General features: G+C 36.4%; 1 protein-coding gene across 4 annotated transcripts in view; it reads right to left on the bottom strand.

Moving 5' to 3' along the window:
• PTPRM (protein tyrosine phosphatase receptor type M) overlaps positions 1-14,640 on the bottom strand; it is a 481,541-nt gene that overhangs the window by 298,942 nt on the left and 167,959 nt on the right. For all 4 annotated transcript variants that reach the window (XM_074146330.1, XM_074146332.1, XM_074146329.1 and 1 more), the window contains exons 4-5: positions 13,816-13,894; positions 10,744-10,859 (exon numbers count right to left, since the gene is read on the bottom strand). In XM_074146330.1, coding sequence (XP_074002431.1) covers positions 10,744-10,859; positions 13,816-13,894 — 195 coding nt within the window. The remainder of the gene's footprint in view (positions 1-10,743; positions 10,860-13,815; positions 13,895-14,640) is intronic.

Below are 14,640 nucleotides of genomic sequence, written 5' to 3'. Positions count from 1 at the left end.
GTTATAAACAGCCAGAATAGCAGGCAAAACCAAAGCAATACAGAGTCCTACAAAGCAGGTAAGGAAGAAGTAGCCAAGAATCAAGCACACACATATTTTATGATGAAAGACCATGCCCTGTTTGGGGTGAGGCAGCGGCATCCTAAAAAGATCCTTTAAAGAAAGCTATAGTAAACCCCTCAACAGTGACAGAGCAATTTGTGAATAAAGGCAACCATAGCAGTAATAACCAGTACTAAGTTGGGTACACATTGGTTCATGTAACAGAGAAGCTAATGTAGAGGAGTTTGGCTGGAGGTGTTTTGGTCTTAATTACTGAATCAGTCACATAGTTTAACAGCTCCCACCCCAACACACAACTCCTCCAATGCTCTGTTTCCTTCCTATCATCTTCCCTTTGGGTTTAATTTAATTTAATCTTTACTTTGGTTCTCCTTACCTTAAAACAGCTTCAACAGCCCTTGGTCTTATACAAGAAGCCTTCATTCAACTCCAATTTGAACACGATACCTCCCAGCAGTAAGTTTGTACATTTTAACTACAGTATTCATTGTAAAGGTCACTGTTTCTTTCTCCCAAAGTTCCAAAAGCATAGTACAGAAAGCTTATTGAATTTACTTCATCAATTGCCTAACTCGTATATGTCCCTAAGTGATTCTACTGCTGTTAAACTGTGCTTCATATCAAGGTAGCCTTCAGGGTCCAGAAACAGGCACACCTAACACTCTTTAGAAGCGAGCTCAATTTAACCAGCTCCCTGTGGCACAGGTCAACTGTTCCATTATCTCAGGTTTGCTAATCACCTTTTACTATATTATTTAACACTCCAGTATAACCGGAAGATTAACACAACACACTGAGTTTCTTGAAAAGAGGACTCCACTTGGGTGTCTCCATTTTCAAATTCAGACAATAATATCAAAATGGTTAGACTGATACAAGTAATCCCAGAACAACTTTTCTTATGGATCACTTCATCAAATGAGAATATATATGGGGACAGATAGGGATGGAGGAGAGGGACTGATTTATGTGTGTTCCCTCTAACTTGCATATGTTGATAAATGTCTGCAGGCAAGCAAATCCTCTGCAAATCAATTTATGTAGTCAATTCATTAATATCTGGTAGTTTCTGAATACTTGAGACACAGTTCTGAAACAGAGAAAAAGGAAGAAGAAGAGAGAACAACTACCTGTTATCAAAAGCTTTTTGTCTAGAGTCCAAGTTTCATATCATCCTTGTTAAATAAAAGTAATAATGGCTCTCTTAGGTGGCACTTCTGACTCTCTTTACAGAATAAGGTGCAACAGGGCATCTTCAGCAAATGAGGAGTATCAAAATCTACTAATTTTGCAGGTTACTCACAAACTTTGACAAGCTGTCTCCAACTGTCTTAAGGTTTTGCACCATTGACTGTAACCAAGGCCCTCGTGGATTTCACAGAGTTTCCAGTGTATCTCTAAAACCAAAACTTCTACATTCATGCATGTTTCAGATTTCCTTTTTCCTTCAAATCTCTTTTGGTCACGGGAGATTACCAAAGAGACACAGATTTGTGTGGGGTTTTTTTGATAGTTTATTTTTCTAAAGAACATGCAGAAATCCCTTGCAAGAGCCAGCCTGGGCAGCACACTGTTGTGGTGGATGGATTTCACTGTGCCTGGGTGCAAAAACAGGAGGGTGGTAGGTTGGCAATATTCCCATTTTCAAGACTTCTGTCAGTATGCCAGTTCCCTGATTTCGAGAATTGAGTCCTAAAGCACTCTTAGTACTCAGAGAATCATGCCACTGATAAAAGAGCACCCAGCACCTGCCATACCACTCAGCCTTGCTGACATTAACCTATAAAGGAAAAGATGGTGTTCAAGGAGGAAAGTCACCTTTATTGTACATTCCAGCCACACTCTAAACACGTTGTAAATTCAGCTGCACATAGTTTACTTGTAAAAACACTAGGCTAGGTGGTTTCTGACGGTCAGCTCCAAAACTTCACTGAAGTCAAAATACCTCACAGATACATTGATTTCAAGATGTCTTTCTGTTTCTTGCATTTGTTCACTGGCTTTATCATTAACAGTCCAAAATTAGTTAATTTCTAGTCTCTGGTACCACTAGTAATTGAAAATTCTGTAAGAGAAATCTTAGCATCAAAGAAAGATTAATCAAATCTACATACACACAAGAATAAAACCAGTAAGTCCAGGTTAAAAAATTCTGGTTGGTGTTGTCCCTGATGGGAGATTGCATCCTAACAGAGAGAAGAGAGAAAAGGATTGCTCTAAGGGTGATGAAACCTTCAGCCCTTTTGCCCAGAGGGAAGAGATGTAACAGTTCACAACAAAGCTTGTCACATAAGCAATGCATTCATCTTCCTCAAAACATGAGCATCTCACCTAACAACTATTTTGTAACAGGAACTGGTTTGGAAGTTTAGGTATACATATTCCAAAATGTATTTGACTTTTCATACAATGTAAATACATACTGTCTGAAGGTATAAAATTTGTCATATATACATTTGCTCACAGCTAAGTGGAACTATTAAAATAAACATAGATACTTTGTTCCAAAAATTTGGTATGGGATCCCTAATACACATGAACATATTTTAAATTTTTGTAAGTTTGAACTAATGCTTAGAAAGCTGAGATTTGTTACATTTCTTTTTTATGCCTCTTTATAGGGAAAGAGAATATGTAAATTAAACCAGATCCTTCTACCACATACTCAAAGTTCTTAAAATGCAGCAAATCAGAAAAATTGAAGTTTGTCTCCTAAAAAAGTATGTGCAAATTAAACCTCAAGCACAATTAAAATAAATGCAAACCCATCAAGCTAACACAATATTGTATGCAGATGTTTATAAAATTGTACTGTAAAAATTATGTAAATGAGGAGGAACAGGGATCTGCAAATAACAGAATGCACTGCTCCACAGATGCTTCAAAGTACCTATTCTTTGCCTTTTCTTTACTTCACTTTTGTAAATCATATGGAAATGAGTTTCCTTTTGCCACTTCCTACACTACTGGCATTTTATACAAAGTACTAGACTGCAGCCTCTGCATTAACAGATGATTTTGTATTTCCTGCACTCTCCTTCAATATACTAGTCCTCCCACATAAATTGCTGGAATTGGAGTGTGAGCCGATGTTTAACAGGTCAGTGCTCATTGACAGCCAAAGCCCCATCCCAACTACTTTGCTGGGTTTCTTCTGTGTGCTCTTATTGCTGAGAATGTCCCTTCTCTTCCTTTATGATCAACAGAAGTAAAGTAAGAAATGTGTAAACTGACAGAAATAGAAATTAACAGAAAAGACAGATCAAGAGGTTAAAATGGGAAAAAAGAGGAATCCAATCAACTACTGAAAACCAGTGGGTGTACATAGGCACACATCTCACCTCACTCAAGAAACCCCATTTCAGTATTTCCTTATCAGTAAAGTTGCTAAATGCTAGAGACAAGAATAGGGATTTTTAAGTATTATCACAGAATCACAAAATAACTGTGGTTGGAAGGGATTTCTGGTGATTGCATAGGCCTAGCCGCCAGCTCAAAGCAGGGTCAACTACAACAAGTTGCTCATGACTGCAACCAGTTCCTTTTTTAACATCTCCAAGGATGGAGACTCTGTCATTTTCTGGCATATAGTAAGATTATTATGCAATTAATGAAAAGCAACTATAACTGATAAATGACAATTAACAAAAAATATACAATATTGGCTGCAAGAAAGACACTAATTATACACTGGAGTGGAGAAGGGGACATAAAGAAATTAACATACCAAACCCTGGAAATAGTATTAAATGATTACCAGAATTTTTTAAAAAAGTTTAACTTTTATCTATTCAATAACAGATGGTGACGTTCCTACAGGGCACTAATTATCCTTCTAACAGTAAAATCATCTCAGGTTATCTACAAGAACACATCAGGATGCACTTGCATCAGGATGTGTGTAGTTTTAGCAAAATCTTTAGTTGAATGATGTCATTAAAGCTCTGTTCAAGTCAATGGACTCAAGACAATTTGCTATACACAAGGTCGCTTGATCAGTCTCTGAAGATTGAGCTATTTATGAGCAGAAGGAAGAATGATCTCCTATACTCCCATAATACACAAAAGCACCTACTGATCAAACCCAAATTTTTTTTTTTTTAATATTCAAAAGAACATTTTCTTTAGGCCTATTTCATTGTACAGTTTACATTAATAGTTCCACCTGTTTGTATTACTAAGTTGTTACATATGTACACAATTTAATTTTAACAGGTAAAATACTGCTTCATTGTCTTAGTGCTCAAAAAATGGCTGAAACATTTTTTCCTCCAGTGCTTCCAGACTAAGCAGTGAAAATGGTAATTACGTGAAAGCCTCAGAGTTTACAGCATAACAAAAAATTCTTACGAAACTCTAGGACTTCAGTTCACCTTCTGGGATACCTGGTGTGATTTACATAAACAGGCACATGCACACACACACAAACTATTTTGTATATCCTATAAATATGTTTTATTTTTATAATTTGCCAGGAGTCATTGAACTGGTTCTACATTCTCACAAGGATGTTTTTGATACCTCTCATTTATGTGTGGTTGTGTGTGTGTATGTATTCCTAAGGAAAACAATTTATTTTCCAGAACACCCTCTGACACAGGATTATATCTCTTCCTTTGAATAAATAATAAATAATGCATACAGGTTTTGCAGTTTTGTACGTAGAGGAATAAAATCTTTCATACTCTTTATACCTTCAGCAAAAGATTACTGAAGATACAAAAAACCATACACTGAATAAAGTGAAAGATAGCTTTCAGAAAAGACAAGAAGACAAGCAAAATCCCTTATTAACAGGTAGCAAACTGTTTAGATAGGGTAGAGAAGACCAGCCATTAGAGTGATACGGCTCTTATTTTCTTGGCTGCAAATGAAGTAGCATGCGTTCTGCATGCATAAACCATAGGTATGAAAGATTTCACCCTCTCCCCTTCTTTCAGAGAATACCTATTAGTCTCTTGCTATTGGTAAGTCTGATGATGTCGCTTACTACAACTGTCACACATTCTGAGATCCTATTGCTATTTCCGTATCTTCAACAAATTTTCACTCTTAGGTCTGTATTTCTGCAATAAAAGTTATGTGCCTGGGAATTACATTTTTAAATAATTATTTGAATTTCAACCAGTTTAAGAATGAGGCTAAGAAAAATACATTACTTCAGTGAAGGGATCACCTCTCTTTCTCATCAACTGTAGCTTTCCAGTGTTTGAGGAAGCTCTCGCAAGAAAGCCTTCCCACATTGAGTCAAGGTACAAGTCTCTGAAAAATGCAATTGCTATGTTTAATGATGCTACAACAAATCTTTAGAAATTAACATCAAAAGATGGGGTTTGATATTAAAATGGAATTTCATGATACCTGGGTATCATTGAACAGTAATTTCCCTGGAGTCACACTCTAGATCATTCTAAGAACAAGGAACACAGAGGAAACTGAGTGAACCAGCTGCAAATTAGGAGAAGCAGCAGATGGAGGTGGGAAAATGAAGAGGTGGAGCCAGGCCTGAGAAGCTAAGGAACAAGCAAGCCAATTGCAGAATCTGTGTGATTCCATGATTTAACAGACATGTCTCTGTCACAGAGAACTTATGTCATGTCACTTAAACTTTTCTCAGGACTCTTCTAACTGTATAGTGATATTCTAGATGCCTAATTTAGGTCTTTGAGGTCAATTCCCCAAAGTACTGGCCCCTTGCTATTGCAACTAACATCAGCAGACACTGATCATGGGAAGTGCTCAGTGCCGTCCACATAGAGAATCAGGTCCAGATGTCTCAGAGACTGTTTCCAAAAGTAAGGGATATGTTTTGCTTTTGTTTCTCAGTTTCTATGTTCCTCAACTATAAGATGAGGTTCCTATCAATCCATCCCACAGAAACAACTTAGTATTGTGAAGCACTAGTATTAGCAGAAAAGATTCCATTAGAAAATGAATAAACCTGTTTTCAGAATAGATTTGTATAGAATTTAGTAAGCAAAGTGAAGCCCTAAATATACTTGTGTGAAGGAACCTACATATTAAGGAGCTATTCATTAACTGAATATGTCCACTATACTGAATAAGATGAGGATTCTGTAGAAAAAATTAAGATGTTAGTACATAGCTTAAAAAAGGTAGACTCAAAAGGTTCAAACTTTTAAGACTGCAGAGGCACTTTTCCCAAACATCTCCTTGGAAACACTTATTGTTATATTTAAGCAGTTGACTTCATTTTAATTTTAGTTGCTATTTAATATAATATTTTATATGCATAAGCATTCAATACACGACAGTTCAAACTTCATACACTTGCAGCAAAGAAAATCTATGTACGTGTATACCTTGGGCTCACAGTGGAAGAAGTTCACCTGTTTTTAAGTAAACCTTTTTTTTCTTTTTTTTCTCAATTTCATTCTAATTTGCAAGGTACAATTTAGATTCCTGGCTCAAAGATGTTGGAGGAAAGCAAAATGTCTGCTTTTTCCAATGTTCTAGGCTGCACCCAAAGAAGGTTACTTCCAAAAAAGAATTCTACCTTCTCTCTCCTATAATACAGTTTTGTCTTTCTTGTGCTAGTATTAGTATCTAGTAAATTGGCACAAGCTTTTCAGAAGACATTGTCTCAGCTGCTTTCACTTGTCCAATAACTGTTCTGTGTTCCACATTAATTTCTTTCTGAATTCTAACTTTGGTTCTCACCTGCAAATGCTTGTGGTTGGTTTGTTTGTTGCTGGTTTTTTGTTTGTTTGTTTGTTTGTTTTCCTGAAGTATATTTCCATTTCTTGGGATTCCCAGCTCCTTTAGTGCCTAGTGCTCTATCTTATTGTTGGTGTCAACCTCTGGAGCCTATAGTTTAAAAGAGGAATTTGTTCAATTAAAAAAAAAAAGCCACAGCAATTGCTACAGCCCTTACAGTGGGAGCATAGGAATGGCATTTTTGCTCAATCATTCAATGGAATATAAAGAGTCAACCCATAATGATAATAACCTATGCTGTCCACAGATGTGATAAAGAAAATGTAAGCAGATGGGACACATCTGTTAATTATAAATATTCCTTCACTAGTGTCATCAGATTTATTTTTAAGGCATGTTTATGTTTAAAACATAAGCTAATGAGGACATAAATTCATAAACATACAACCTACCCAATGACTTTATTAATTGGACACTAGTTAAAACAACAGAACCAAACTTGTATGATGCCATGTTGTGTTCTTGAGACCTTTTGCTTGAATTTAACTTGAAATTTTATCACTGAAAATACCTATTATTTGTTGTCAGACTATCTGACAAGCTTGCAATCATAGCTCATGCACTAAGGTGCATGGCTGCCTAGCAGGATCAGGAATAATGTTTTTCTTGCAAAGCAGCGCACTATGGAAAAAGCAAACAGCTTTCTGTCTTCCCTTTCCCAAAAGAGTAAATACTGATCACAGCATCATGAAACAAATTTCATGGCTCAATGGTCTAATTTGGGCAGCTCCCCCATCACCTTTTCAATTGCAAAAACTTCCATAATACTCCACAAATTAATAGACTTCATATTCCACAGGCTTGAAAAGGGAAAAAAAAAAGGAGGGAAATAAAACATGATCTATGGATTTCACTTAGGGCTGCTCCAAGGCCTGGGCATTATTATTAGACTAAGAACATCTATGCTGTTTCCAGAAGCACTCAGCAAAGACAAGGAGACTAAAATAACCAAGTTACAATTATTCATTCATTTTAAGGAATGTGTAACCGTCACAGTCTAACAGACTGTAAAAAGTAAAATATTTGTTCACCAGAAAAATGTGTACTACTAAACTTGAAGTCTTTGCTGCATACAGGCTGAGAGGTACTACATAAAAGGGATAGAAGTACAGGAGTAAAATCCTGCTACTACTGGAAACAGTCAGAAATGGCACTGAATTGAGTGGGTTTGTGACTTCACCCTGGCAATTTACCTGTAGTTCAGACTAACAATGTGAATCCGAAAAAAAGACAGGTACTGAAAATCATTTGGGAGCAAATTATCTCATGATATTGCCAAATCCAAACAGATTAGGCCTCCTGATACAACTTACCTGGCAGAAATGCTGACAAGACCCCGATAAAATCACATAACTCTATTTATTTATTTACTATGGTTTCCCCTTAAGATTTTATAAATTTAAGGAAATAACCTATCAAAAGGATGGTAGAAAGGGCTTAACATTACCGGTGCACAAACTAGGCATATCAGCAAGATTGCATGACCCTGCTATAGCACCACTAAAATCTGAGTCCCTATTACCTGAGTGCCAGTGTCTCCAAAGAATGGTGCTCGCTTTATTCTGGCTCTAGTGTACACAAGAATGTCTTTTGTTAAGATGTCTTGTAGCTGAATATTGGTTCTACTGTTAGCAGGAAGGAATGGATCTTTAATATCTATTAACCAGTCATGTGACGTAGAAGATACTACGTTTTCTGAAGGCTATTACAGATAGTTGCATTGTACTCATGGTCCTGTAGTGGTGTCACGAGATGTTATAAGCAGGCATATACAAAATTCCTCAATATCACATCATGAAACCAGATGGTGTCAGTTGACTGATGGAGAACTGCAAGGTCTGGGGATCTGTTACCCGACAGCGACCCAGCACACTAAAATACAGCTAATGCTGTTGGGAACGGTAACTCATAGCCTTGATTTGCAGCATCCCACATGTGGAGCTGCCTCATCAGTCTTACTGTAAGTTGCAGCAGACACCTGTGGAAACTGGCAAACAAGTAGGAAAACAAATCCAAGCTATCCAAGAGATCTTCTCAACTTTTAAAATGTTCTTACACAAAGGCACACCTGGAATTTGCACAACCTTGGACTGATTACAAGAGGGACCTGTAGTTATATAGACAAGACAAATAAACAGTGGCCCTGCAGGAAGATGAAATTCCTTAAAAAGTCAATCTGTCATTACTTTCTTATACTTCATATAGAGAAAAAAAATATGTCTCATAATCATGTATAAACAAGGAATCACTTAACTAATCTCAGCAAAGACATTCTGGAATAGCTACTGCTCTTAAGAAGAATTATTTTATATTACATAAAATCTAGAATGATATTTTATTTCAAAAAATAAAGAAAATACATTCCGGTCTTGCAAAAAATTTATATGTCCTGAATTCCGTGGGGAAAAAAAAAAAAAGTTAAAGCTGAAATTATACTGTTCTGAAATCTATGGAAAAACTGAATGGAATTAGGATTTCCCTATACTGAGTTCTACCTTCAATTTTACAAAAGAGCATTATTCAAAAGTTCAAAGGTTCTAGAACTGTTATCATTGATGAAATAACAACCCATTATTTTCCCATACGCGCTAAACCCTTTTCACAACTGGAAAAATCATTCTTTCAAAAAATCTCAGTGATTTAGGAAAGACAGGAGTCTAATTCTACCGACTCAACACTGTAACACTGGCTTTAAAGGGCTGGCGTGTTAGGGAAATATCAGCCCTATATCAGCATAGAGTTTGAAAATACCCATGCCAACCCAAATAAAAACAAAGGAGATTTCCATTTCCTTCTACTATATTTGATCAGGCTCTTTCTGCATAGACGTAACATTCATATACAGATAAATACGGCTCTTAGCTTTTCAAGTGGTTTTACTTATTAGTTTGTCTGCTGGTTTTCTTATAACTACTCCGCTCTTCAACCTGTCACACTTAAACGAATCATTTCCAAAATGCTCGATGAAATTTTGCACCAAGTGCAACGTGAAAGGAAAACTACAGTAAAAGCCTGAATTTGTTTAACCAACAAAAAAAGAGGATTTAATCTCTAAGTCACACATGTACTATTGTTTCAATTTCTCCTATCACTCCTTCACATACTGAAGTTTCATCTTACTGTTCTCCTTAACCATTGTTTTAGGCATCCTTATTTCCTTCTCTCAATATCCCGGTTCTAGCATGTTGTTTGTCACATATGGAAAGCACAGGGATCAGGAGGTCGGTATGTCCCTAATGCTAAGGCCAAATACAGACTACTGTCTGCTGTAGGGAACAGACAATTCTGGAATGACGGCAGCACAACAGCAGTTAAACTTCCACCCCCATTACCAAAAGAGATCAAGATGCATGTTTTTGACACAAATTTACACATATGGATAAGGGGGGATTGAGTTGGAGAGTGTCTTTAAATCAAGATCTGACACCTATCTAGAAGCTACATCATTCAGTAAGTATAAAATTATGGACTCAATGAATATAGGTAAGATGCTTTGGCTCTAGAGCGCAGAAGGTCAGATTTGACTGTCCTACTGGTATTCTCCGGACTTAAAAAGTAAGAATGTAATTTTAGCTGAAAATACTAAACAGAGATAGAGGTAAGCCAAGAATATAATTGTGCATAATGTTGCAGTTAACCAGCACAGACATTGTGAGAAAGCCATGTGCTTTTCCTTGGGGATTCAGCCTTTACTCACGATCACCACATGTAACTAAAACACTACCTTTATTTTTAATAAGGTATCCCATTGAAATAAGGGAGCAAAATCTTCCAGTATCATTTTCTACAACAGAACACCTGCTATGCAGCAGTTCAAAGGCTCTATAAAATCTAATATTGATGAAATGGACAGCCCTATCATTTTTCATGTTTTACATTCCTTTCAGAATAATGAAATCCCCTCCCCCCAGATCTCAGTGCATTAGGAAAGAAAGAAATTACCTGTAACCAGAGTCTGTCACCTGAGTCTGTTCCACCATTGGCAGTGCATTGAAAAGTAGCAAATTGTCCTGCATTGACTTCCACACTCTGAAGACGCAAGAAATGGGGAGTTTTTGCTGTTGGAAGAAGATAAAGTACTGAAGTTATGCAACATAGAAGTACTGGCTATGAGTAATTCAATGAGCAAATTAAATAGCCCTGCTTTAAAAGGTTCAAATCACTGACTACTCATTAGATTCTAGGTTGGTTTACTTCCGCACCTGGAAAGAGCAGAAGTACTATTTAATTGTTCCTGCTGTGTAAATTATCTTAGCTCAGCATCCCTCTTGCAATAAAACTCTATTAATAAAGATCATATCAGAAACTAATTATGTTTTGAACAAAAAAACTTATTAGATACTGACACTACCAACCAGACAAAACAGTAAGAAGTTGAGTGATGTTGTCAGGGAAACAGGTTTTTCCTTTTAACCAGGTATGGTACCTATAGAGGAGATGCTTTAGAAATGTACCAACCAAACAGCTAAAATACTAACATAACACTTCTCACCAACTACAGCTGTATTCTTTAAACATAATTCCTTTCAACTGCAGAAAAACCAAAACACATGCATTCTCCATACAAATACTTGGTTTTCACTTAGAAAGAGAAAACAGTCCCAGTAAAAATGAAAGCAACCCAGCTATAAATAACAAATGAAATAGGTTTTCAAATAAGAACTATGTCCACTGAAGGAGGAAACACAGCATGTGTATTTCTGTTTTACTGGAAAGAGTCAATCATGTGACACAGAAAACCACAGAAATTTGATACAGAAACTTATCCTTGAAAAGGCAGTATTCTCACTCACATCCTACACCAGGCAAGGGGACTTTTTGCACTGTCTATACTAGCAGATAAGCCAGGCTCTGAACTTTGCTTTCAGACATGGAAATGTTAGTATTAGCAATAAACTGCAAACTAAACATACACTTTCTAGCAGAGCAGCACAACCATTTAAAGTGCTGGTAACAATTTCTCAAAAGACCTTATCACTGGGAGATATTGCTGTTTTAAGGAATTTACAAATAACCAGCTACCAGAATTCAAGAAAAAGTTGCTTACTACCCAGTCTAAGGCAGTATAAGAAGGAGGAGATGGAATAAAATAGCCCAAATTAATATGTAAATACAGAAAGAAAAGTTTTCATGGTAAGTGTCTTTATGGTAAATTAATTAGACATACTGCTTTTTTTTTTTCTTAAATACTTCCCAATTAGGACAGACAGGCTTTAGGCTGAAGTCATCCTCTTCGTTGCCTATCAAACTATTAATGCCTGACTATCGAGTAAAATCCTTCAATAGGTTCCCCATTTCTCAGTCACTTTTTTTTTTACTTCTGCTTTTACCCCACTAGATTTTTTTTCTCGGTCTTCCTAAACTCTGGAAAACTATCCTTTCTGAATTACCAGGTATGTCCTAAGTGGAGATGGGTGTCAGATTTAAAAAAAAAAAAAACACACACAGAAAAAAAACCCACTCACCAAAAGCCATCCTTTTCAGTTCTTACAAGTTGCTTTCTGCTTGGTCTGTGTCCATACTACCCAGACAACTGCCTAACAAACATTCTGCCATTTGATTTTTTTGTTTAAAGAGTTAATAATTCCAAAAGTATCTTTTCTGGCAATATAGAGAAAGAATAGCATTGAGTCTGGCAAAGTTTTAGACACAGTGTTCAATTCCAATTTTCACACTTTTTCAATTTACTTGTAGACAATGTAACTGGTTTGATGTTTTTATTTCTAACATTTTAATTACTTCATCAAAGACCTTTTCATTAAAGCTTTTGCATTTCAACATTGTCACTTTAGAACTCTACACGCTATGGGGTACACCTCAGTCTCCACACTAGGAAAAGCTACTTGCAGGTTTTGAGAACTGATTGGTACAAACACACAGATCAAACCTCTCAGAATCTGTATAAGAAAAATTACTGAGCTGATAAAATGCTGCTTTAGACTTATGCTGCCTGAACCAAAGATATAAATTCAAAATGCAGAAGCACAAATGCTGCATAACAACATGAGAGCCTGCTGTATTTATTAGAACTAAGTGATTCAGAAATAACAGCTGCTGATTCTGCATAACTGTCTCCATATTTGAAGAAATGTCTGTGTCTTCTTGCCACTAACACTACAATAATTTTTACAAGGTGCTCTCGTACTAACCAGTAAACCACTCTTAATTTTAAATCACAGCTTTTACTTATAAGCCACAAAGAATGCATACAAATACAATATGGCATAAGGGGAAGGTGAACAATTACACAGAAGTTGTCTTTTTCCCCACTCAGGCACTTGGTCAATAAGATTACGACCTACAATTACATGTATGATCTTAATACACCTTATTTACCAAATAGGAATTATGTGAAATAATAATTAAGTAGTCTGTTCAATTACATCCGGATTACTATATTAAAGCTTTAATTTCCACGCTTTTGTTTTGACTTCAGTTTTAAAGGAATGTAGGACAGTTTATCACATATCCTTGATAATGGCATGAGGAAACACATCTGAAACATAAGCAAGTAAAACAGTGCAGAAATTGAGTCATGAACCCAAAGTATAATACCTGGGGAAGTACCCTAAGTGACCTTGCTTAGCAAAGCTTTGGCCAGCTGAGTCGTCGTCTTTCTAAGCCTTGGAAAAAACAATCATATATATTCAGCTCTTCCATTGCTCATCTGCTCTCACTAATGCCTCGGCTTGTGGCTGCACTGAATTTTTGATGCCAACAGAAAACTGGTCAACAAGTCTTGATGACTTTTGTTCTGAAGGAGACACAGGATGGCCCAATTTGGCTCTGAGGCTTACGCCAAGCACTGTACACAAGGTGCATTGAGGAGATGTGTTTAAAGCCAATAACACGCAGGTGCTCAAATGCTAGCAACACTTTGTACATACTCAGCCTACATTTATAGCAGTGACACTGTTTTCTGACATTTTCTGTATCTTTTGCTCCACGTTTATTGAAGCATAGTGGCACATTCATTTTAGAGGGCTGGCTTTAAAATAGCAGACAGGTACTTACTACATGGATGTCCTAAAACTTTCACTTCATCAATAGCCACATATCCTGGGTGACCTGAAGTGACCACTTCAAAAACAACCTGAGAAGCAAAAAGAGAATTTCAGTTAGCAGCTTTGTAACACAGGGAGTATAAAACTACTGCGTTGTGGAAAGATACATCAACTCTTTTAATATGTTGAGAACACCTTGAAAACAAAATACAATCAAAAAAACCCTGAAACATGTTGTTCTTATCATTAAAATGAGCCAGAACATAAATCACATTTTTTCATGTTTATACTATTTTTTGAGATTTACAATTGTGATCATACATAGCTCACAATGAGAAATAACCAAATCTCCCCAATGTTTGGTCTGCCAAAGTAGTTACCTAATAATTTTATTTCCAATTCTTTGTCTTGCAAAATAAACTCCTACTTTTATTTAAAAAATGACAGTTCTGCAGTACACAGATATTTGCACAGTATCAGACACAAACATAACCATTTTCATGAATGTATTTTCCATGCTCTTAATCTTCCGCCAAATGTACTGAATTAAGTAAAGCAGATCCATTTGCTACGGATTGTTTAATGGCTATAAATAGGTCACAAAATAAATGGACCGTTCCTGTTGTTTGAATTAAGTACACTCAAAAGTAAACCTCTCCAAACTTTGGCAGCCTTAGCTTTAACATCCCAAGAACGTTTATGGGGAATAGAAGAAAATATGGCAGTAACATTAGCAGGTACATTTCCAAACCAATGCTCAAAAACTTCATGCTCAAATCCAGGTTGTGACTTTTTTTTTTTTTAATAGTTCCCTTTTCCTTGGTAAGTTAACTCT

This window comes from Numenius arquata, chromosome 4, assembly GCF_964106895.1.
Source record: "Numenius arquata chromosome 4, bNumArq3.hap1.1, whole genome shotgun sequence".
Lineage (NCBI taxonomy): Eukaryota > Metazoa > Chordata > Aves > Charadriiformes > Scolopacidae > Numenius > Numenius arquata.
Note: the sequence above shows the minus strand (reverse complement) of the source record. Positions and strands in the feature narration are given on the sequence as shown.